Source organism: Oncorhynchus mykiss, chromosome 15 (assembly GCF_057628025.1).
Source record: "Oncorhynchus mykiss isolate SJ-2025 chromosome 15, ASM5762802v1, whole genome shotgun sequence".
NCBI lineage: Eukaryota > Metazoa > Chordata > Actinopteri > Salmoniformes > Salmonidae > Oncorhynchus > Oncorhynchus mykiss.
Genome location: NC_143036.1, coordinates 20,579,712 through 20,605,728, shown reverse-complemented (window position 1 = coordinate 20,605,728; position 26,017 = coordinate 20,579,712). Strand labels below are relative to the sequence as shown.

The window sequence follows — 26,017 nt, the reverse complement described above, 5'->3', positions numbered from 1 at the left end:
ACAATGCCACCAGCCAGACTGCTCGTTCTGTGTGTGATTTCCTGCAAGACAGGAATGTCAGTGTTCTGCCATGGCCAGTGAAGAGCACGGATCTCAATCCCATTGAGCACGTCTGGGACCTGTTGGATCGGAGGGTGAGGGCTAGGGCCATTCCCCCCAGAAATGTCTGGGAACTTGCAGGTGCCTTGGTGGAAGAGTGGGGTAATATCTCACAGCAAGAACTGGCAAATCTGGTCCATGAGGAGGAGAGGCACTGCAGTACTTAATGCAGCTGATGGCCACACCAGATACTGACTGTTACTTTTGATTTGGACCCCCCCCCCCCTGTTCATAGACACATGATTCCATTTCTGTTTGTCACATGTCTGTGGAACTTGTTCAGTTCATGTCTCAGTTGTTGAACCTTATGTTCATATTTACACATGTTAAGTTTGCTGAAAATATAAGTAGTTGACAGTGAGAGGACGTTTATTTTTTTGCTGAGTTTATTATTGTAGTGTGTAATTTTGTATTGCTACAGATGAAAGAGAACCTACTAGGCTATAGAGTAGGCCTATGTCAAGTTTTTATTTTTTTTTTTTTTTTTTTTATTTTTTTTTTTTTTACCTTTATTTAACCAGGCAAGTCAGTTAAGAACAAATTCTTATTTTCAATGACGGCCTGGGAACAGTGGGTTAACTGCCTGTTCAGGGGCAGAACGACAGATTTGTACCTTGTCAGCTCGGGGGTTTGAACTCGCAACCTTCCGGTTACTAGTCCAACGCTCTAACCACTAGGCTACCCTGCCGCCCCGAGCTGTTAAGTTAATAGTTAAGTTAAGTTAATAGGCTACTTCAGAGAAATTTGAATAGCAGCAAACTACTTGTTCCATTATCTTTTGTATCGAGTTTAACAGTGTTATTATTTGGTTTTGTAATATGATCCATATGGTTTGTGTGATTATACGCTGGTGCGCGGCCCTGATTGTCTACGGTCGCGCTCTCTGGTTACCCTCCATTTACCGGTGTTTGCAAGCACCTGTGAAATGATTTACGCGCGCAATGTGGATTGGGAAATGATTTGTGTAGGAAACGTGATTAAAGTGTTTGTCTGGATCAAACATATACCCGTTTTTGGAAACAATTGTACTATATAATTCACCAATTATTTTACACTGAACAGCATATTGAAACGAAACTTTTCGGCACACATTTTATTAGATAAACGCAGCCTATCTTTTTTGTTTGTTGTACTTGTTAAATTAAGAAATGTTGTTTTAAACTGGGTATTCAAACAGTGGTAAGGTGGCGCGCGCTCTGTGAGGTGTTTCTCTTTCGGTGCAGTGTGACTTCCTGGTGCTACAGAGAGAGGCAGTGCTGAGTTAAAGGGACCGAAACACAAACAGAATTTTAGACCGGAAAAATAGAGAGTGGGAAGCAGGAGCGAGAGAGAAGAGCAGTTGGCTGGCTTCCAGATTCAGCCCCGCTCCACTCTTTGCATATTTATGAAGTCAATGTATCTTTTTGTTCTATTTATGATGCACATATTTATTAGAATCGACTGAATCCACTGGGTTGGGTTTGACAAGGGGTTAAAACGAAATTGTAACGGGGAAGATTTTTTTCTGAGCGACGGAGAAGTGGCGCACGGATTTTTCGCCCTATTTCTTCTCCTTTTATATTGAAAGTAGGAATTGCATTAGCTGTTATTTTATACTTTCTTTTTACGAGAAGAGCTCAGCGGAAGATGGGGTGTTTGGGCAACAGCAAGACTGAAGATCAACGCATCGATGAAAAGGCACAAAGAGAAGCGAATAAAAAAATCGAGAAACAATTACAAAAGGAAAGACAAGCATATAAAGCCACACATCGACTGCTTTTATTGGGTAAGGTCCAGAAGGTGGATATGATAACGGATAGGTATCATGTATGTTTTCAGATTCGCCCCCAGCCCACATATGTTGACAGGTCTCGCAGGCGAGCGCTGACTGAATCGTCAGATGGATTGTACAATTGGCATGGATTTTAAACACCAGCATATGCGGCACCCAAGTACATTCTTATATTTTAGCGATGGCTCCATTTCCTTATGCTTCATCTGTGTTTTATTTCGAAGGGGCCGGAGAGTCTGGGAAAAGTACGATTGTCAAGCAGATGCGGATTCTGCACGTCAATGGCTTTAATGCGGAGTAAGTACCCGTTATTTCATTTATTTTAAATTATTTACGTGCAAAATTGGACGTATTCCTGTTCTATTTTGATAGTGTTGAGTATTAAAATATATTTTCTTGTTGTCATTTTGATTAGTTTGATGTAGGATAAGAAAAGGACCGAGGGTTGGGTAGACGTGTCTTTGCTCTGTAGCACTGCAGTGTCCATCGGGCCCAATGGTTTAACAACAGCATGGCAACAAGCCTGCTATGTCCAACTGATTTCAAATAGCTGTCACAGTGATAAAGACGACATAGTAGCAGATTTAGGCCTACTTGTGGTCGAGATTATGTGTGTCAAAACACTTACAGATACATGTTACGCTGTATTTACAGTTGCTATTGCATTATAATGTGGACCCAATAAACAAACAAAATCTCAACTGAATTAATGTGTTTTTAAAAAAAAAAACTGTTTTGCGACAGTAATGTGTGCAGTGGTATTTTAAAACGGTGCTTAAACGACGTATCTTTATATGTATGTGTCAATGTATCCCACTGGGCACAAGCGTCAATTCAAGGTCTATTCCACGTTGGCTCAACGTAATTTCATTGAAATGACGTGGGAACAATGTTGATTCAACCAGTGTGTGCCCAGTGGGATCTTTCTATGGTTTATGATATCCTACTATATTCAATCTAGACTTGGTTACATTGTAGTTTGATTTGGTTACATTGTGCACTGTAATATATGCTTCTGTATAGACTGTAGTATACTGAATACGTTTTTTAGGAAATGAATGAATGAATGATACCCAATCCTAAACTGTCCTCAATATTTATATCTTTAATAATACATTTGATATTATTTGAGGAAATGGACCAAGTAAATATAGGCTATGCTTAATTTCTGTCCACCTTTAGTTCTAAATGAGACACATTGTTGTAGCATAGGCTAGCCTAATGTAATAGCTTAAAAAGTAAACTTTCAAATAACATTTTAGCACAATACATCCTTACTGTTAATTTACAAATAGTGAGTATTACTAAATAGGCTATTAGGCCTATGATGGTTTGCATTAGTGGTGATATGAGACAACCTTTCCTTTCTGTGGGGCAGCATAAAGATTAATTTAATGAATCCAATGATCATTTTTAAGGTATTTAATCCATGTTTAACAGACCCATTTGTATATGTTGTTTCCCCATCCAGAGAAAAGAAACAGAAAGTCCTGGATATTCGGAAAAATGTGAAGGATGCCATTGTGGTAAGTTGATGTGCTGAGATTTGTATGATAGAATATGGTCACACCCTATGAGATTGTTTCCTGCAATCCCATTTTACTGATTAGACTGGCTTATCCCACATTTATCCAGCTTAATGTCTAATGTTTTTGTTTTTATCTGCTTTTTAGACGGTAGTTTCGGCGATGAGCACGTTAATACCCCCAGTTCCAATAGGCAACCCATCGAACGAGTCCAGAATTGACTACATCAAAAGTATAGCACCTCTCTCGGACTTTGACTACACAGAGGTAAGGGCGACTGACCAAACACTGTCATTAATGCTTTATAGTCTTTGAAGCTGATTTCTGTCTTTGTCACTCTACAGCCTGTTAGTTATGCCCTGAGAAGCAACTTTAAGGCATTGATCAGGCCTGCTATTGATACACTATCCAACTGATTGAATTTACTCATTCAGTGGACACTCTAATACAAACGTTTTCTAAGTTTATTTATAGTCAAGTTGTTCAATGTGGAGTCTAAATGCTGATGCCAAATATACGGTCACCATGAAAAAGCGGTTATGTAGGCCTATACTCCAAGAGCAGTCATCTAAATTAGCCACATTCACTAGTGTCCTTTTTTAAAGCTGTAATCAGACTAGTTTAGTAGGCCTGGTGGATGGACATTTTTGCCAATGGGGAGGAGTCATTTGCTTCAAACAATCAACCACAGCACTATTTGCAATTACTTCCTTGAGGAAACAACGAGAAGCGAGTTATTCAAGTTTGTTCAGAGAAGTGTTCAGATCCTACTCATAAAGGATCAGATTCCAGTCAAAACCACAAACTTCTGAGCCATAAGCTACATGATTTGGTCATTTATAAATGTATGAACCATTGCAGGGTTTAATCATTTAAACAAAAAAAAAAAGTTGTAAATGCTTTACTAAATTGTGTAATATGTATGACTACCTGAGCTCTGCAACAGGTTCTGCAAATGCCCAGTAGTAGGCTACGGTGGATACCTTGGATGTCTTCTTTACTTTGGATTTGAATGAAATGGCCTGATGTGGGCAAATAGATGACATCACTCCTGGTGTTTGCTTTCAATGATATCTCCCAGCTATGAATTGAATTGTTGTATGAAGTTAACAGTACTTTGTATGCGTACCCAAGAAAATAGATAGACCTGTATTTGACCTATGATATTTTAGACGTGTAATTTTAGAAGATGCTGTTATCCAGAGCGATGAGGGGTTATGTACATTACTCAAGGGCACATGGAGGGGGTAAAAATCACCTTGTCAGCTCTGGGATTCAAACCAGCAACCTATCAGTTACTGGTCCAATATTCTTAACCACAAGGCTACCTGCCGCCTTCTACACAGTATATAGCCTATAACGTAGGGCCCAGGGGTTTTGTTTGATCATGTCACATGACCTTGAGCTTACCCTTTTCTTTAAAGCTTTTTCATCAAACTGTTCACTATTGCTTTCATTAAAAAAATATGTCGCTCTGGATAAGAGCATCTGCTAAATGTAAATGTTATTTTTTGGTAATTCTCATTTCTGGAAAGGCTTGAAATAAATAAAAACAGGTAACATGACATGATTTAACTAAAACAAGATTTACTATTGGCTGTGATATTTGTTGTTTCGTCCTCCCAATGGAATGTCCACAAAATAGGACGGGTCCAAAAGTTTGCTCCAATCAGTAATCTTGTTTTTTCAGACAGTGCGTAAGGGGAGGCTGGCCCAGTGTGCAATCTGAACACATCTGTTGGACTAGATAAATACTAATCAACTGTTACATGATGAGTCTGCTTCCTAGAAAAAGCTTTTAGTAACCTAATTTGCCTTTTTTGGAGGAGGGGTGAGTTTGGGGGAGCGCATCGTTAGACATTTAAATTAAAGCGTCCCTTCTTCCTCACAAGGAATTGTTTGATGCCTTCTCTGCGTTCACTGGGTCAAGGCAAGGCAGACAAAGCGTTGGTCTGTTGGTGCCGAGGTGTTACGAAAGAATCCAAACAGTAGTTTCTTTTAGTTGTTTTAGATTCCCTGTGTTGGTTCTGAGACGTTGCAGACGACATGAAACGGATGACGAGAGTATGGTTCTGCTCCAGGATGTGTTGATGCTGAGTTATCTAATGCTTTTAACTGTGTACTGTACGAGCCCTGATGAAGGCCGTTGTGAATTTGACATTGGCTTGCTAATGATATGCACTGGTTGTGATTGGCCGACAAACTAGAAATATGGGACTTTCAAAAGTTTATTTGACCTTCAAGATGAGGATATTTGTTAAGAGCTTACGTTTCCTCTGTTTAGTGTTTTCTATTTGTTTTTATAATGGGACGTTGTAAGAAGAGGGGGTACATCAAGTTTATTGCATTGCGTCTCAAACATGTCCACTTTGTTCAAGTCAGACATTTTGAGTTGGATCGTATATTTCAACCGAGTGCTTTTGCTTTGGTGTTCAAACTAAAGCTGATTAGAACGCCATTTCAGTCCTATTCTCTCATGTTGCCCAGTTGTTGGAGGTGTCGGTCCGTCCGTCTGTGTATTTATACTAGTGGAGATGCATACTCTATACTAGTCTGTCAAAACATGGACAGTAGAAACAGTAGATGTTTTGGCTGCAACACACAGGCTTCATTAATTAGGCCTATTATGTAATGGCGCATCGATTTCTCTTAGTAAACATGCTGGCTAGAGGCTGAGACAAAGAGAGGCCCTCCCAGCAACCAAACAACTTAATAATTTCCCTCTAAAGCAGGTCTGTGTTTTATGTCTGGCCTCCCATGTCACATGTACGGCCCTGTTTCTGCTGGGACTCAAAACCTCCTTTGTCTACCACAGCAGAGATTCAAAATGCAATTTTTCCTCAAATAAAAAAAAAAATATTTTTTTAAATTACAAAAATAAATTTCAGCATTGGCCTCTGCTGAAGATTTGACATTTGATGTGATGTCTTTACTTTCATGCTAGGCTATATAGGTAAATATATTTAGGTAAATCATATCATCCAATTAGCTTTTTAATGTTTATTTAATTTTTAATAAAAAACAGACTTTAAAAAGAGCAGTTGTCCAGTGTTTAAGTTGAGAAATAAATGGGTTTAACCACGTTTTCTCTCATTTAAACCTGAATTAATAAAATGATGCCTTCAACTTCATTCACCATGCCCGCAAGCACGCACTTTCAAAATGGTTCCCTTCAGATTATTAAAACAATAAAATGCAGAGTCTGCATACCATACTCTTTAATCTCTACCCACCCGCATTCGTTGATAATTGAGAATCACAGTAGTCCATTTTTTCATAATTCAATATGAAACCGCAAATAGACGTGTTTCTTTTTTTCATAGATTGTTCAGTGATTATTTAGGCAAAAAAAGAATATAGCAAAATATATGGCTTGATTATTTTGGCAGCAGGAGACATACAACCTTGGTTAAAAACCACTGCTTTAAAGGCCCAATCAACAGTTGAAACAATAATAAAGTGGATCACCCCACATCTGTTTTGGTAAAAAGCTGAAGGATGGTCCTGGAGAAATGTAATTACTCTCAAATTCATAGATAGCACTATGGACTGACCATCCATGATATCAAACATTGGAGTAGAACAATCTTATACCTTGGGTTCTGACCAGGTGCCACAGTTGAACTAAGTTCATGAGGAATTTAAGTGATTTTATATAAGTTATATATACCCATTGATTCTTGAAGAATATATAATTCATTTATAAGTTTAAAAATGGATGTAGCAACTACAGATTGCCCCTTTTTTTTAAAATAACGCCTCAGCAGTTGAGCATTTGATTGTGGTTACATAATTGAAGAGCATTAATTTTTTCATCCATTCCAAGATTTCTTGACATGGTGCCAGTAGCGGCTAGACTAGAATAATCGTAGATAGAATTTGGGGCCTGCGACTTGGCTCCAATGCATTCTCGTGTTCAGTTTGCTCTGCTTTTTGCATTTGCCTAAAGTTGACATGTGATACTTCATTATGCAACATCACGACTACACTTTATCTACTTGTCTATCTATTCTATTTAGGGGAAATATTGATGGCAGATGCAGGTGTTAAGCGGAAACTATCAATGATATAAAACGCTCGTTAATATCTCCTGTAAATTGCGGAATCTACCAATGAATACATTTATTTGAGACAACGACAGAATTGTCAATACAAAACATAGGAATGGGCTTGCCCAATATGGTGAGAGTGCGGTACCCGGCCATAGGTATGAAACAGTTAAGGAGACGTAAGCTAAGTACACATTGTCCCGTTTGCTGTCTTTCATGGGCCCCTCCATTAGAGACTGTAAACTGCACACTGCGTTTATTCAGGCTGTGTCACGAGCCTCCCTAAACCCGAGCCCTGAGGAGTGTCTCCTGCTTCTCTACACACACACAAACAGCTTGATCATATTAGGCCTCCTTTGTTAAGCCATCGGAAGAGGAGAGAGAAGCGCCAGTGGGTTTTTAGATTGTCGGCTGGAGGGACGCTCCAGAGTGTAATGGACGACAGGGTTGGAATGGTGAACGGGATTGATACCATACAGTATGATATGGAGTAAACTGCCTCTCTCTAACCTCATTAACCCTACATAGTATATATACAGTATATTGGGCATTGGTCACCACGAACCAGAATAGCTTCAATGCACCTTGGCATAGATTCTACAAGTGTCTGAAAGTCTATTGGAGGGATGCAACACCATTGTTCCACGAGAAACTCCATTATTTGGTGTTTTGTTGATGGTGGTTGAAAACGCTGTCTGAGGCACCACTCCAGAATCTCCCATAAGTATTCAATTAATTGGGTTGAGATCTGGTGACTGAGATGGCATATGGTTTACATCGTATTCATACTCATCAAACCATCCAGTGACCACTCCTGCCCTGTGAATAGGGGCATTGTCATCCTATGGGGGCTTAGCCATGGTAGCAAAATAATGGCCTGCCCACTATCATATTACATGACCCTAAGCATGATGTTATTTGCTTAATTAACTCAGAAACAACACCTGTGTGGAAGCACCTGCTTTCAATATACTTTGTAAACTCATGTGTTTCCATTATTTTGGGGCAGTTACCTATAGTATGTGTAAACCGTCAGATCAGTCCTACGTTCTTTAGTAGGCCAATGATGGCAAGTTGAAGACCGATATGCTTTAAAATCCAAATAAAATGATCATATGAGAGACAGACCTCTCGTCTTCAGACATGCCTCAGCAATGGCGTTTTGTAATGCTTGTTGAAGACACTGAATACTACTGTATAATTGTGTGCCCTCCGAACTTTCTGAAACTCGATTAAAAGCGACCATTGCTAATTGTGGATTAATCCTGAAGTGCTGTGTGACATGTTAGTAAAATGTTACCTCATAGGGCTTTTTTGGTCTAAGGGGTGTGTATGTCAGGCTAGCATTTCAACACATTGTCACCGACAGATCCATTTCAGTGCTATTCTTCTCTTTGTCTGCCAGTGAAAAATTCATACATCAAGAAGAGTTGGTAACAGGACCAGATGTTCTCTTTCTCTTACTCTCTTCTCTCGTTTTCTCTCTCGGGCTCCCCTTCTCTCGCGCGCTCTCTTGTTTTCGCTCTCTCTCGCGCTCCCCTTCTCTCGCACGCTCCCCTTCTCTCTAGATCTCTTCCTGTTAATCCTTTGTCTGGGGCTCCTTTGCTCTGGCCTGCATCACCATTTCCTGACGGCAGCCATTTACACCAGATTATTTTAGTGACAGACTGACAGACAGGCAAAAGAGCAGAGAGGCGTGTGTGTGTGTGTGTTTGACAGGAAGGGGTGTTTTGAAGTGTAACAGGACGTATCTGAGAGACGCAGGATCATGCCTTGCTGGCGTTTTGACCAGCATTATGTCTCCCCTGACGGTTTTGTCTGAGGGTGTGTGTTGTGTTCGAGAACTATTAGGAGCTAAAAATATCCTCTTCATTTTGTTGATGACTCATCGTAGCTTTATGTGTGACAGGAAAGCTAAACCTGGGGCAGAAAAGCAGGCTCTGTGATAGAGTGGGATTCCTGAGAAATTGCATAATGCATAGCTGTGGGTTGACAAATATATCTAAGAATTCTTTGTCTGAATGTACTCTGAAATTTGGTTTCTGAGCAGAAATTCATTCAAGGGAGTTGTTCTTGGGACTTCTTGTTTTGATGTTGTTTTCATAAAGTTGATGAACCATCTCATTCAAAAAAGGATGGCCATGACTAACAATGTGGAAATTGCAATGTGAGTTTTATGGAACATGCATACAATTGTATTCAACCCTGCATCCATACGCACAAACAACTGAAAAACTTGAACATTTAATTGAGCGTTTAGTGACAGCAAACCGTAGCTGACAGGCAGGCTTCCAAAAAGGCTTTTTATTTCATTGTAAGTGTGCTCATTACTTGTTATACATGGCTGAGGATGTCGTCTCACCAGAATTTAGATTTGTCTGTGAAAGTTACCATAACATTGTTAAAGTGTTGCAGAAGACACGGCTAGTAACCCCCCCCCCCCTCCCTCCAACCACCCCCACACACACTTGTTTTGAATGGAACATCTCCAGTGAAAACAGCCTTCCTGGGTTCTAGGTCAGGTACCAGACCACAGACACTGCCTGAACCCTGCCTAACCCATCACTTAGCACCCACCTGGACAGAACTGTGGCCCTAAAAATGAACAAACACGCCATAGATTGAGACCCTGCCCTGGGAGCTCAAATGTTGTGGCACTAAAGACAGTGGTATCCTAGCACAATCTCCCTCACTGATCCACTGGAGGGTATACAAGGGGGAGTGTTGATAACTAGGGTAGCGGTGTGGAGGGACTGGAGGAAGCCCCAAAGTAGCCAGGGACGCCATTAGCCAAAGCTCCTTGGCACAGGACTAGCTCTGTTTAACACACTCCTAATTACTCTTTTTGCCATTGCTTCATCGCTAATGAAGGCCTAGGTACAGTGAAGGACATACTGGTTAAATGGGCATCAGGGTTTTGTTAATGTGTTTTTGTGTCACCAGATGTTCCCCAGGGCTCAGTGTTGGGCCTTGTGAGTTTTGACTGTGGGGACCCACAGAGCCGCTTTAGTGATCCCCAGCCCTGTGATATGCTGCCTGCCACAGGCTACATACGTTCTTTACAGTTCCTTTGTTTTTAGCTCAGGTTTTTTTCCAGCAATTTAAACTGGTGTAAATTTGGATTTCATAAACAGTGTTTAGACAGGCAGCACAATTCTGATATTTTTTCTACTAATTGGTCTTTTGACCAATCAATCGCATTAGATCTTTTCACATCAGATCTTTTTCAGAGCTGATCTGATTGGTCAAAAGATATTTTCGTGAAAAAAATATCAGAATTGGGCTGCCTGTCTAAACGCAGACCAAAGTCATTTAGTTTTTAGATGGATCTAACTAGGCTGGGTACCCCCTCATTTCTACACTCCACAATGCTTGATCATTCACTTGCTATGTCAAAAACAATTTGACAAAATTTTAGAAACAGATGGGCTGGGTGTTTGTCACTTGGAATTAGTAGTTCTAAAACATTTTAGAGCACCCTCATTGTGCTCCCTGTTTTGGTCCAGTGCAAGTAATAACTCATTAATTTGGGAAAAAACATATAATTTTCCTCAGTCACAAGACTGATAGAACCTGGCTTAGTGTTGCTGTAACATAATTACATGGCACACATTAAAGCAACATCCCTGTATCTTCTGATACAGGCAGCATTGCATATGAACTGGCTCTGTGTCCTCCCGCTTCTTTCCTCCTCTCCGCTTATCAACTTCCTGTTCCCGCGGTAAGATCATCAGCCTTGACTAGGAAACTGCCCTGGCAGACGCACTCTGCTTTGTGGAGAACGAGAGATCCTGACTCTGCTTTGCATGTGGAGAAAGAGATCCACACTCTGCTTTGTGGAGAGAGCGAGACATCCAGACTCTGCTTTGTGGAGAGAGCGACTCTGCTGGGTCAGTACATCAAAATGTCACCTGGGACTAATGGAGGCAAAGAGGAAGTCCGAGAGGTGCGGTTGTGGTCATATACAGAGCTATATTTCAGTGGAGACATTAAACCTGATAAGTGACGCTTAGTAAGCCGTTTTTGGAGCGTTTTTTTATTTATGAAATATCATAGGAACTATGTAGGAATTTTTTCTTGCAATTTGCACATTCCAGTGTGTGGAAGGATGTTTTGTTTTCCCTCTGATGGCAGCTTTGAGGCGTGCGTGTTGAAAACCTTTCTCTACCACCGATGAAAGTAAACTATGACAATATGACTAAATGCCCTCCTACTGTGTTGGGTTTCTGGGGAATGGTTGACACATGGTAGATAGTAGGGATGTCCATCTTTTCCTTTTAAGACCAATCGATAAGTTTCTAGATAGATGGGCTCTGATATGATACAGGAACGATACGTTTTATACTGAACAAAACATATAAACACAACATGTAAATTGTTGGTCCCATGTTTCATGAGCAAGAAATAAAATATCCCAGAAATGTTCCATAAGCACAAAAAGCTTATTTCTCTCAAATGTTGTGCACACATTTGTTCACATCGCTGTTCATGAGCATTTCTCCTTTGACAAGCTAATCCATCCACCTGACAGCTGTGGCACATCAATAAGCGGATTAAACAGCATGATCATTATATAGGTGCACCTTGTGCGGGGGACAATAAAAGGCCACTCTAAAATGTGTTACACAACACAATGCTACAGATGTCTCAAGTTTTGAGGGAGCGCACAATTGGCATGGTGACTGCAGGAATGTCCACCAGAGCTGTTGCACCAGAGCTGTTGCCAGAGAATTGAATGTTAATTTCTCTACCAATGTCATTTTAGAGAATTTGACAGTATGTCCAGCCGGCATCACAACCGCAGACAACGTGTAACCATTCCAGCCATGACATCCACATATGACTTCTTCACCTGTGGGATCGTCTGAGACCAGTCACCTGGACAGCTGATAAAACTGAGGAGTATTTCTGTTTGTAATGAATCCCTTTTGTGGGGAAAAAGTACATTTGATTGGCTTGGCCTGGCTCCCAAGTGGGTGGGCCTATGCCCACCCATGGCTGCGCCCCTGCCCAGTTATGTGAAATCCACAAATTAGGGCCTAATACATTTTATTTCAATTAACTGATTTCCTTATAGTAACTAACTCAGTAAAACCTTTATGGTTGCATTTATATTTTGTGCAATTCGTTTTGATTAGAGAACGAATCGATGCGATATGATTCGATGCACTAACATTTGTTGCATAAACACATTTTCCATTGTACATTAACATCTGCTTCTGATGGAGCTCATGAGCTAGGCCTCTCTGAGCTGTGTGTGTGTGTGTCTATGAATTGGGAAAACAATGTCTATGGTGTATGTACTATGTAGGCAACTGATCTGAGCTATAAGGTAGACTAGGGATCTACCAACCCACTACCAATAAGATTAGGGGGGGGCAATGTTTTTCTTGTCCCCCCTACTTTGGTTCTGAAATCACCATCACCCACTATATGTAAATATTTGTTTACAAATGAGCTATGACATATGAATATATAGCACACCCCCATCTCAAAATCTAATTGTTTTGACTGTTTGGAATTTTTAATGAAGTGATCTTCTCTCCCTTCGGCCATGCAGTGTGCCCTTGCAAAAGTGATTGTGTTCCCCATTATGAAATTATAAGCTTTACACTGATATAGCATATACACTGATTTGTTTAAAGCAAAACTACCAAAACTATTGCCTATGGTAAACCTGAACAATCAAAATAAAATATATTGTAAGTCCTGATCAGCAGGTATAGCCAGATGAGTTGTCTTCGATAGCTTACTTTTAATTACAGTAAAATATCATTTTCAACGACACATAGATAATAATAACCTAGCAAATAATATAGGTTGTCACTCAACTAATAAAGCCTAATATCACACAAGCCATTTTGGGGTGCAACACAGATGTGCAAGATCAGGAACAGGCCACCTATCTTGCGCTGTTCAGCCTGCGAAGCTGGGCACAGTGCGCAGTTTGACTAGGCTACTGAACAGTGAAAATTGCTTTGGGTTGTTCAGCATGCAGAATTACTTGTAGATTAATGACTATCAACAGATACATGCAGTTCAACACTAAAGGAGAGAAAGCATCAGTTGTCACAAAATAAAATAAAAAAATAACAATTGGACGATAGAAAGAATGTAATATGAGGAAAAAATGTGAGTGAATTGCATGCTACATTTGGATCGGTTGCATCGGTTGGATCGGTTGCATCGGCGTCAGCGACTTTAGCAGGCCTTGACATTAGCACTTGTCTGGGTCAATTAAAACAAATTGTTGGACAAGCAGATTATTTATTTATTTATTTATTTATTTATATATATATAAGAAAGAAAAAAATGAGACATTGGATCACCTGCCGTAGGCTGCATATTATACATTACGTGTGAAACATTATGTGAGGATTATATAGAGATTCGATCAATGAGATGTGGGGGGAGAATCTCCATATGGTCAATAAAAGGTTGCCAAATTCTGTAAAATGTCTTTAACTTATTCCTCAAGCAGTAAGTGATTTTCTCCAAAGGGATACAACTATTAACTTCCGATAGCCACATTGCAACTGGCAGGGAGGAATCCAATTTCCATTTCAAGGCAATACATTTCTTGGCAATCGCTAGCAATATTTCTGTTCGCTTTATAGTATGGCTTTGCCTAAGATTGGTGTTAGTAAAGTTGCCCAGTAGACAGACCTCCGGGTCTAAAGGGAATGCAACCCCGTGAATTGAGGATATGGTATCCCATACCCCCTGCCAGAAACCGTGTAGTTTTGACCACTGCCAAGTGGAATGGAGGAACGTTCCTTCATCTGAGCCACATCTAAAACATAGGGAGGAGATATATGGGTTGAACTTGTGCAGTCTAGATGGGGTGATATAGAGCTGATGGAGGAAATTAAACTGGATCAGTCTGTATCTGGAGTTCAATGTGGATGTAACACCATCCCTGCATAGGTCACTCCATAGATCCTCATCAAGATCAATATCCAGATCTTTTTCCCATCTAAGTCGGGGTTTATCTAGCCCAGGCAGTGTTAGTCCTGACATAAGAGCATCGTATACACGGGAAATGGTCTTGAACAGTGGTTGGTCTGCGTGGCAGAGTTGTTCAATAGGTGACATCTTAGGTAGGTTCCATTGTCCCTTGAGAGTCACCCTAATAAAGTTTCGTAGTTGTAGGTAGCTAAAGAAGTCCCTGTTAGGCAAGTGGTATTTCTGTTTCAGCTGATCAAAAGACATAAGAACTCCCTCCTCGTAACAATGTTCCAGAAGAGTGATCCACTTATCAGACCATGGTCTAAAGTTACTATTCTGGAAAAACATAGGGATCAATCTATTGTTCCATAAAGGGGTTTTAGGGGAAAGGAATCCCCCTCGTCCGAACAGCTCAGGTAGTTTGCACCATGCCAGGACAGAATGTATGATTAAAGGGTTGCCTGTGATGGCTTTTATAGATTTTCTGTCCCATTTGTAAAACAATTCTGCCCCAGTGTCATCATTTACCTCAAGCTTTTCAATGTTCAACCATGAGGGAGAGGGACCATTGTCAAACCTCTGAGCCAGAAACCTAGACTGTGCAGCCCAGTAGTACATTCTAAAATTGGGGAGGTTTAAGCCCCCTTGACTGTAATCAAGAGTCAGTTTATCCAGGCCAACCCTAGGGGTTTTGCCGTGCCAGATAAACCGTCTGGTCAGCTTGTCGAGAGAGGAAAAAAAATGCTGCGGGAACAGGGATAGGGAGAGATTGAAACAGATATAGAAATCTGGGCAGGACATTCATTTTAATTACATTGATTCTACCCAGTAGAGTGAGAGGTAAGTCCATCCATTTACAAAGGTCACCCTCCACCTTTTGCAACAAACTGGCCAGATTGAGTTTATAGAGGTTGTTCAGATTACCATCCACCATTATGCCCAAATATGTGAAGCCCATAGGCGACCATCTAAAAGGAAACTTGTGCTTGATGGTATGATGGTCAAAGACCGACAACGGTAAGATTTTGCTTTTATCAAAATTGACCTTATAGCAGATTATATATTTAAGATGTCTGAATGGACAAGTAAAAAAAACACATCACAATATCAAAAATGTGGCTACCCCGGTCAGAATCGGATCAAAGTGCGACATGTTCAAATCAAATTCTATTAGTCACATGCGCCAAATACAACAGGTGTAATGCTTACTTACGAGCCCCTAATGAACAATGCAGTTTCAAAAAATTACGGATAAGAATAAGAGATAAAAGTAACAAGTAATTAAAGAGCAGCAGTACAATAGTGAGACTATATACAGGGGGGTACCGATACAGTGTCAATGTGCGGGGGCACTGGTTAGTTGAGGTGCGGGGGGGCACTGCAAATAGTCTGGGGAGCTATTTGACTAGATGTTCAGGAGTCCTATGGCTTGGAGGTAGAAGCTGTTAAGAAGCCTCTTGGACCTAGACTTGGCGCTCCGGTACCCGCTTGCCGTGCGGTAGTAGAGAGAATAGTCTATGACTAGGATGGCTGGAGTCTTTGACAATTTTTAGGGCCTTCCTCTGACACCGCCTGGTATAGAGATCCTGGATGGCAGGAAGCTTGGCCCCAGTGATGTACTGGGCCTTTCGCATTTTTCTGTTCTATCCTGCCGGTACATCATATAACCAGCCAGCTGTATGTTGATATTGTCATCATTCAGCCACGACTCGATGAAGCATAAGATGTTACAGTTTTTAATGTCCAGTTGGTAGTTTAATTTTCCGCGTAACTCGTCGATTTTATTCTCCAAAGACTGCACGTTTGCTAGCAGATTGCAGGGAAGTGGGGGTTTATTCAATCGCCTATTAATTCTCAAATAGCAGCCTGACCTTCGGCCCCTCTTTCTCTGCCTCCTCTTCACACAGATCACAGGGATCGTGGCCTGTTCCGAGAAAGCAGTGTATCCTTCGTCGGGCTCGTCAGAGTCATGAAAGGAAAAAAATGATTTTCTAGTCTGTGCTGAGTAATCGCAGTCCTGATGTCTAGAAGTTATTTTCGGTCATAAGAGATGGTAGTGGCAACATTATGCACAAAATAAGTAAAAAATAAGCTGCAAATAAACAAACAAAAAACAATCGGCTGGGGGCACGTAAAACCTCTACGTTCTCCAGCGCCATTTGTCCTCCCAATCTTTGCAGAGCGCATCGCAGTAAAATTTATTGTAGGCCTTCATTGACAGGCACGAGCAGTCTTTCAATCATGCAGTCACGTTCAATCATGAATTCGTGACTAGAGGTCGATCGATTATGATTTTTCAACGCCGATACCGATTTATTGGAGGACCAAAAAAAGCCGATACCGATTAATCGACTTTATTTATTTATTTATTTATTTATTTATTTATTTGTAATAATGGCAATTACAACAATACTGAATGAACACTTATTTTAACTTAATATAATACATCAATAAAATCAATTTAGCCTCAAATAAATAATGAAACATGTTCAATTTGGTTTAAATAATGCAAAAACAAAGTGTTGGAGAAGAAAGTAAATGTGCAATATGTGTCATGTAAGAAAGCTAACGTTTTAAGTTCCTTGCTCAGAACATGAGAACATATGAAAGCTGGTGGTTCCTTTTAACATGAGTCTTCAATATTCCCAGGTAAGAAGTTTTAGGTTGTAGTTATTATAGGAATTATAGGACTATTTCTCTCTATACCATTTGTATTTCATTAACCTTTGACTATTGGATGTTCTCATAGGCACTATAGCATTGCCAGTGTAACAGTATAGCTTCCGTTCCTCTCCTCGCTCCTACCTGGGCTCGAACCAGGAACACAACGACAACAGCCACCCTCAAAGCAGCGTTACCTATGCAGAGCAAGGGAAATAACCACTCCAAGTCTGAGTGAGTGACGTTTGAAACACTATTAGCGCGCACCCCGCTAACTAGCTAGCCATTTCACTTCGGTTACACCAGCCTAATCTCGGGAGTTGATAGGCTTGAAGTCATAAACAGCTCAATGCTTGAAGTCATAAACAGCTGCTGGCAAACGCACGAACGTGCTGTTTGAATGAATGCTTACGAGCCTGCTGGTGCCTACCATCGCTCAGTCAGACTGCGCTATCAAATATCAAATCATAGACTTAATTATAAAATAATGACACACAGAAATACTAGCCTTAGGTCATTAATATAGTCGAATCCGGAAACTATCATCTCGAAAACAATACGTTTATTCTTTCAGTGAAATACGGAACCGTTCCGTATTTTATCTTAATGGGTGGCATCCCTAAGTCTAAATATTCCTGTTACATTGCACAACCTTCAATGTTATGTCATAATTAAGTAACATTCTGGCAAATTAGGCGGCCCAAACTGTTGCATATACACTGACTCTACGTGCAATGAACACAAGATAAGTGACACAATTTCACCTGGTGACCTGGATTTCTTTTATTTTTAGGTTTAAAAAATATATACTTCTGTGTATTGATAACTACACATGGTTGATGATATTACTAGTTTAACTAGTGATTATGATTGATTGATTGTTTTTTATAAGATAAGTTTAATGCTAGCTAGCAACTTACCTTGGCTTACTGCAGTCGCATAACAGGCAATCTCCTCGTGGAGTGCAATGTAATCAGGTGGTTAGAGCGTTGGACTAGTTAACTGTAAGTTTGCAAGATTGAATCCCTGAGCTGACAAGGTAAAAATCTGTCGTTCTGCCCCTGAACGAGGCAGTTAACCCACTGTTCCTAGTCCGTCATTGAAAATAAGAATGTGTTCTTAACTGACTTGCCTAGTTAAATAAAGATTAAATAAAGGTGTAAAAAAAATATATCTATTTTTTAAATTGGCCAAATCGGTGTCCAAAAATACAGATTTCCAATTGTTATGAAAACTTGAAATCGGCCCTAATTAATAGGCCATTCCAATTAATCGGTCAACCTCTAGTCTGACATACGTTTTTGAGATCAAAGCGAGCCACGTGTGCACATTTGTTGATTTTCATTGCTAGTTAGTGAGTTATTTACCCAGTTATAACAAATTTTAGGTCAGCAAAGAAAATCCTGGAAAAGTCATGGTGTTGGCATCAACTGCGTACGAGCCAGTGTGCTGTTGCCGGGGAGGGGGAGAGAGTTGATGAAACCAATGCTTCATACTCCGGTTGTAAAACCGTCTCTCAAAATTGGGTGTTGAGAAGTAATGTCACCATTTTAGCAAACCTTTGGGGTGATTGGGACAAGTGAGCTTGTTGGGACAAGGGACTTTCGAAAGTGATAAATCGGTCCTAACTTGTTCGATGGACAAGTAGATAAAAAAGTTAATGTCAAGCCCTGTTTAGCATTTGAGTTTGTTTTGAGTGTCTGTTGCCATTTGTTTGCCTGTGTTGTGGTTATTATGTGATGACCCCACCAGGGGACTAATTATTTTATACCCATCTCTCGACTCTCTAAGGAACGAGCCTGTTTCTCAGAACCTCCCTCTCCTCTGTTCGTCTTCCTGCCTCCAATCATCCCTCCCTTCTCCCTCCCTCCCTCTTTCCTATTGGTATACTTCTGAGGCAGAAGACAGCGAACAGTGTGTTTGTGTTGTCCAAAAAAGTGTTTTGGATTTTAGCGCTGGTTTCTCCCTAAAAGTTCAGCATTTTATTGTCTTGTCTTTCTCGGTTTGGATATTAAAAGTTAATCTTTATACAGTATGTCTCTCTGGCTCTCTAAAAGCCACCGGTATCATGTGAGATTAGCCCTGTCCTCATATTACAAGTTCCCTTCCCAACCTCCTCCACCACACACCTTCTGTCCTTACAAGCCATAGACTGCTCCTCCACTCACTAGCCCCTCATTGAATTGGTAATTATGGGGATGCTCTTTTTCTGCGAGCGGTATCATTTTTACCCCCCTTTTTCTTGTTTTTGTGTTCACGCTGTGAATGGATCAGACGTTTTCCACCTTGGTTTTATTTTATTTCATCCCTTACGACCAATCTTTTCACTTTTCACGTGGTGCAACACGTGAATAATATATGATGGAAGACACTTGTGATCATCTAACCTGCTGCTACAGAGGGCACTTACATGAAATGTACTTAAATCTATCATGCAAATATACATGGAACTCAAAAGTGACGATAAGTTGGCTCTCTTGTCTTAAACAAAATTCCCTGTTGAAGACACTCTGCTTTGACAACACAGGTTTCTCCCTGGGCTGTCACGTGTCTCTCCTCCTCCTAACCCTCTCTGTTCTTCACTCTTATTTTCATTGGTGGAAAAACAGGAGTTCTTCGAACATGCCAAGCAGCTCTGGGACGATGAAGGCGTGAAGGCGTGCTTCGAGCGCTCCAACGAGTACCAGCTCATCGACTGCGCACAGTAGTGAGTAACCTCCCCCCCATCCCTCGTGCCCTCCCTTTCTCCCATCTCATCCTTCTTTCTCCATCCATCCCTCGTTGCCTCTTTCATCCTCCATCCCAATCATTCTCCCCCAGTCCTCATCCTATCTCCCCTCTCTCTTGTCCCTGTGGACTCCCCATCTCTCCACTGACGTTGCATGCAAACTATTAAAATTTTATCAACCAGGAAATGGAGAAGCGATTTCTACATAGTGCAACTTCAATTAAGCCTGTCCAGTTGTGTTACGGGTGAGAATATCCATTGTGTGTGTGTGCATGAGTGTTACTCAAGCATCCTCTTTAATGAAAGATGTAGTAACTTAATTTGAGCTATTTTTCTTCAGCAGGAAAATAATCCTGCAGCAACAGGAAATGTGGATTATAATTAATGGATCTTTTTGTAGGAGTTGATACATATTTAGTAAGGGAAAGTTCTCAACGTTGATCCAATTAAGATCATACAGCGCTAGAAGAGTTCTGTGGTTTCCATCCAATCACAGCCCTGGTTGCTTTCTCAGCCAATGACGTGTCTCCGTTGACTCTCCTCATGTGTCCTGGACCCTCACGGCATTTTGATTTGTCCTTTTAGACCTCACATAAGCACCCAAGTCCTCAGAGGTGCTCCTTAGAGATTTAATAGAGATTTATGTTTTAGGCGTTTGTGTCTGTGTGTGTGTGTTTGAGCGCGGGTGTGTATACACTACCAGTCAAAAGTTTGGACACACTTACTCATTTCAGGGTTTTTCTTTATTGTACTATTTTCTACATTGTAGAATAAGACATCAAAACTATGAAATAACACATATGGAATCATGTAGTAATCATGTAGTAAACCAATCAAAATAGATTTTATTTGAGATTCTTCAAAGTAGCCACCCTTTGCCTTGATGACAGCTTTGCACATTCTTGGCATTCTCTCAACCAGCTTCATGAGGTAGTCACCTGGAATGCATTTCAATTAACAGGTGTGCCTTAAGTTAATTCGTGGGATTTCTTTCCTTCCCAATACTTTTGAGCCAATCAGTTGTGTTGTGAGAAGATGGCCCTATTTGGTAAAAGACCAAGTCCATATTATGACAAAAACAGTTCAAATAAGTAAAGAGAAACAACAGTCCATCATTACTTTGACCGACCTTCATGTCTTAATCTGGAACATTTCAAGAACTTTGAAAGTTTCTACAAGTGCAGTCACATAAACCATCAAGCGCTATGATGAAACTGGTTCTCATGAGGACCGCCACAGGAAAGGAAGACCCAGAGTTACCTCTGCTGCAGAGGATAAGTTCATTAGAGTTACCAGCCTCAGAAATTGCATCCCAAATAAATGCTCCACAGAGTTGAAGTAGCAGACACATCACAACATCAACTGTTCAGAGGAGACTGCTTGAATCAGGCCTCATGGTCGAATTGCTGCAAAGAAACCACTACAGCATTCTGCAGCGATATGCCATCCCATCTGGTTTGCGCTTAGTGGGACTATCATTTGTTTTTCAACAGGACAATGCCCCAACACACACGGCCATGCTGTGTAAGGGCGATTTGACCAAGAATGAGAGTGATGGAGTGCTGTATCAGATGACCTGGCCTTCACAATCACCCAACCTCAACCCAATTGAGATGGTTTGGGATGAGTTGGACTGCAGATTGAAGGAAAAGCAGCCAACAAGTGCTCAGCATGTGTGGGAACTCCTTCAAGACTGTTGGAAAAGCATTCTATGTGAAGCTGGTTGAGAGAATGCCAAGAGTGTGCAAAGCTATCATCAAGGCAAAGGGTGGCTACTTTTGAATAATCAAAATATAAAATATATTTTGATTTAACATTTTTTTGGTTACTACATGATTCCAAATGTGTTATTTCATAGTTTTGATGTCTTTACTATTATTCTACAATGTAGAAAATATTAACAATAAAGAAACCCTTTAATGAGTAGGTGTGTCCAAACATTTGACTGGTACTATATGTGTATACACTTTTTTTGTGTGCACTTCGCAGAACACGACCCCTTATTTGGTGTTTATTTGACCCTCATTAATAACCATACCATTTCCATAGGCGACGGTACAGCCCATTATGCAACATACATATTATGCAACATACATGTTGTTGTCGATGATGTGCTTGAATGAGAAGCACTCCTTTGGTTAGGAAAAGCGCTACGGACGCCACTTGGCTTACCACGGTCTAGTCTCTGTTTGTGCTCCCCTCTTTGCTGTGAAGCAGTGTATTATACCCCTGGCAAATACTGTGAAATACAAACAAGTTGTCCTCCTTCTAATCTCCAGTCATTCTGTACATGGCAGCGGGTTGTGTCGAGTGGAGTGAAATATGTGACGTCAGACCCCCTTGTTGTTCCTCTCCCAGGAAGTCACCCATTATGCTGAGCCTTACTGAAGGCAGACACACACCCATCTGAGTGTTTGCTCTGGCTGAGTGTGTGTCTGTGTGTGCGCACGCACATATCGCTCAATGCCATGACGCACAGTAGCTCCACTGTATCCATGTTCAACTGCTCACCGGCTATCTCGTTTCCATTGACACCCATTGGGCTAGGAGGAGGAAACTGCCATCTGTGAGGGCCCATAACTGATGGTTAGCGCTAAGTTAGCACAAGCTGGCATTTCAACTTCCTGTTCCTGTCCATTTAGCCGTAGCTAGCATGATAGCGTGTTTCTTCTAGTCCGCTCACTTTGTTTAGCTTTAAAGGTAGATTTAGCAATATCACATCAGTTTTTTTTTTTTTTTTTTCAGTTAGCCGCTGCTATCTCTCAACCCCAATTTAAACTCTAAATGATTATGGGCAGATAGACAAGTCGGCAGATCCAAGTGCTTGTGTCAAAGAGGAGGCCCATATTGACATTCCACAATCCTATAAGCCAATCAATACCGACTGTACATTGTACATTTAGACTGTACATAGTGCATCTAGGGTTTTTTTGGGAGGTGGGGGAGATCCGTTTTCTGTTTCATTTAAATTGATTTCAATGTTCTGTTCTGTTGTACAGTTCGAAGCCGTTGGGCCGTGCATTGATGCATCGTTGTGTGCCTTTGAAAGCCCATAAATGTCATGGAATGGCTAGTTTGTTTCATTCCACTTTGTTTATCCATTGGAGTGTTGTCAGGAGATTGACTCAACATGTTGGGAAGTGTCTTGTTTAGTAACAATCGTGTTACGTATTTACTTTACTTCCTAGTATATCAATCCCAGAAAACGGTCAGTTTGTAGGCGTATCACACTGCATTGAAACTACAGTGACCTAAATGCCATTTACAAAACGACCACCAAACAACTGATATTACTATGTAATTTGTGAGCATACTGTACCGTAGCTTGAAGGCTAGCATCTAGACACACCGTCGTTTGTGTACCATTGAGTTTATCCATTAGCTTGCTGTATATTTCAGTAACTGATATCATAGCAGCATAAGTACACAGAGGGTCCTCTTCCTCTTACTCTCTGGTAATGTTAGCTTCAGGCTAGTCGATTACTTTAGCCTAATATACAAAACTCTGAGATTTAAGCTCGTCGAAATGGACCCCGTCTGACTTCAGGTTTGAATTTGCATAAAAACAACCTAGCACAATAGTTAATGTAAGACAAAGAAATAAGAATTGGCATATGCAGAATTATTAAGACTTTTGTGCTTTATGGCACATTGAATTCCTGACACTCACTGAACTTCTTAACTTTTTGTTTCATGCTTTCAACTTTTACTGTGCTCTTTTACTTTTCATTGTAGACATCTTGCATATTCGCACTGTTAATTAGTGGTGGCAACTATGTACATTCTATGCATGGATTTGGTGGGGTGGCCCTGAGGGCTGTGTTTCATAACTGGACTTGCTTATGGACTATTGCTGATCTATGGATTGGTGTGAAAATGTCATGTGTGTCTGAACCTTGTTTTTCCTAAATAAAAACATAATTTCCACAACAACATGTATACAAATATACACATAGCAACCGTATGGTGTACTCTCAAAGCTACACAGCAACTCCCCTCGAGTATGTCACTGATGCTCAAGTAGCTATGTATTTAATAGCTACCATCGCCACAATAGCAACAGCATCGCCACCTCAAAAACTTTAGCGTTAGCACGATAAACGTTAGCGTTAGCCTAGCACGCTAAAGCTGTGTGCGCTAGCTGCATATCCTGGTTTGTGTGCTCAGTGGGCAGTAGCAAGCAGAGGACACTGTTGATGTTGCAGGCTGATAAGGCCTTAATATAGTCCTGTGGGAGCACAATAGGAATCCTGTTCTGACTGCTTGTTCTGTTCCTAGCTGGGGAGAGCATTGTGCATACACAAACGCTCGCTCACGCACGCTCTCGCTCGCTGTCTCTTTCTTTCTGTCCTCTCTCGCTTTCTTTCTGTCCTTTCTCGCTTTCTTTCTGTCCTCTCTCTCTTTCTTTCTGTCCTCTCTCGCTTTCTTTCTGTCCTTTCTCGCTTTCTTTCTGTCCTTTCTCGCTTTCTTTCTGTCCTTTCTCGCTTTCTTTCTGTCCTCTCTCGCTTTCTTTCTGTCCTCTCTCTCTCTTTCTTTCTGTCCTCTCTCGCTTTCTTTCTGTCCTCTCTCTCTTTCTTTCTGTCCTTTCTCGCTTTCTTTCTGTCCTCTCTCGCTTTCTTTCTGTCCTTTCTCGCTTTCTTTCTGTCCTCTCTCTCTTTCTTTCTGTCCTTTCTCGCTTTCTTTCTGTCCTCTCTCTCTTTCTTTCTGTCCTTTCTCGCTTTCTTTCTGTCCTTTCTCGCTTTCTTTCTGTCCTCTCTCGCTTTCTTTCTGTCCTCTCTCGCTTTCTTTCTGTCCTTTCTCGCTTTCTTTCTGTCCTCTCTCGCTTTCTTTCTGTCCTCTCTCACTTTCTTTCTGTCCTCTCTCGCTGTCGCTCGCTCTGTCGCTCGCTCTCCCGGCTAGCCTAGTTAATCTAGTTTGTTTTTCCTTGCCTAAACCAGGTTGGTATAAGGCCTTTAGTTGAGTTAAGGTTTCTGTCTCAGCTGTATTTCACCCTTAATTCTGGTAATCCAGGGAGTTTGGTATGAACTTTGGGTAAACACGTATAGCCTACATTGTACAAAAGAAAAATATCAAAACACAGCCTTGAGATTTCAACTTCAGATCAAATATTTATTTTGTTGAAGTGGGTGCGATTGCTTGTTTTCTCAATGAACTCAGGAATATCAGGTTTCCTATGCAAATATTTGCCGTACAAGGCAGGGCCGGAATAGTCCCAGTAAGTCCCAGGCGTTAAAAAGACAGATTTTACAGACGTTGAAGTTGGGTTCAATTTCAGTTCTGAATTCAAGGTATTTTCCCTATTGTTTTAAATACACATTTTACAGTACGTTGAAAAGGCATCTTAAACGGATGTTAAAAAACACATTTTACAGTACGTTGAAAAGGCATCTTAAACGAATGTTAAAAAATACGTATTTCCTGGACAATTTTGGTTTTGAATGAAAGTTGAAAATAAGTAATTTATAGACATCTATGATTGGACCAAATCAAGGCTGGTCTAGACCGGACAAAATCTGAACCGAACTTAAACGGACCAAAAACAAATATCAGTGGATGTGGATATCAAGGCCGGTCCTGAGCTGCACCAAAAAAATATGTCAAAGGCATCGGCCCGTGCTTACTGAGGTGTAGCCTACAGTGTTGCCTGAAATTGAATTTTAGGAATAACCATATATCTACTGTATGTGGTAAGCCTACCGGTTGTAAAACACCAAAAAACGACTTCCGGACAAGACCAAAAAAAGACGTTGGCTCGTGCTTACTGGGGTGTAGCCTACCACGTTGGACCGCAATATCATTTTATGAATGCCCATCCATGTGGTAGGCACACCGTTTTTAAAACTGGCCATTGAATTGACTTTATTAATCCTGATTCCTGTGACTAATCAATTTGGCTAAATAAGCTCTGAATATCATCTACCTAACTTTATCAGGAGTTATCACGAGCACATTTGCAATGTGTTTACACAGCGGGAAATGCAAGAGTATTTTCTTTTTCACGATGATCAGCTTGTCAAAAAATGTACAGATACAAACTTAAAACCACTGATCATAACAATGAGGTGAAACGTCTGGACAAAAGTTGATTGTCCATTCAACTTTGACCTGTCCTGTTTTTAGGATATGTTTGTTAACATGACAGCACATTTTTTTTTATTTGATTGAGCGCCATTTAAGGTTAGGCTATTTGATCAGAGAAACCTGCATGATGTAAAAAGCGTAATTCATACAATGT

At 40.7% G+C, this 26,017-nt stretch overlaps 1 protein-coding gene across 2 annotated transcripts in view; it reads left to right on the top strand.

The window, feature by feature from the left end:
• gnal (G protein subunit alpha L) overlaps positions 1-26,017 on the top strand; it is a 66,685-nt gene that overhangs the window by 14,116 nt on the left and 26,552 nt on the right. Inside the window, exons 1-5 of one of the 2 annotated variants that reach the window (XM_021562624.3) lie at positions 966-1,864; positions 2,095-2,167; positions 3,342-3,396; positions 3,544-3,663; positions 19,664-19,761. In XM_021562624.3, coding sequence (XP_021418299.1) covers positions 1,726-1,864; positions 2,095-2,167; positions 3,342-3,396; positions 3,544-3,663; positions 19,664-19,761 — 485 coding nt within the window. In that variant the 5' untranslated portion in view covers positions 966-1,725. Of the gene's footprint in view, positions 1-965; positions 1,865-2,094; positions 2,168-3,341; positions 3,397-3,543; positions 3,664-19,663; positions 19,762-26,017 lie in introns of those variants that run through there. The other variant, XM_021562623.3, reaches the window with a different exon arrangement.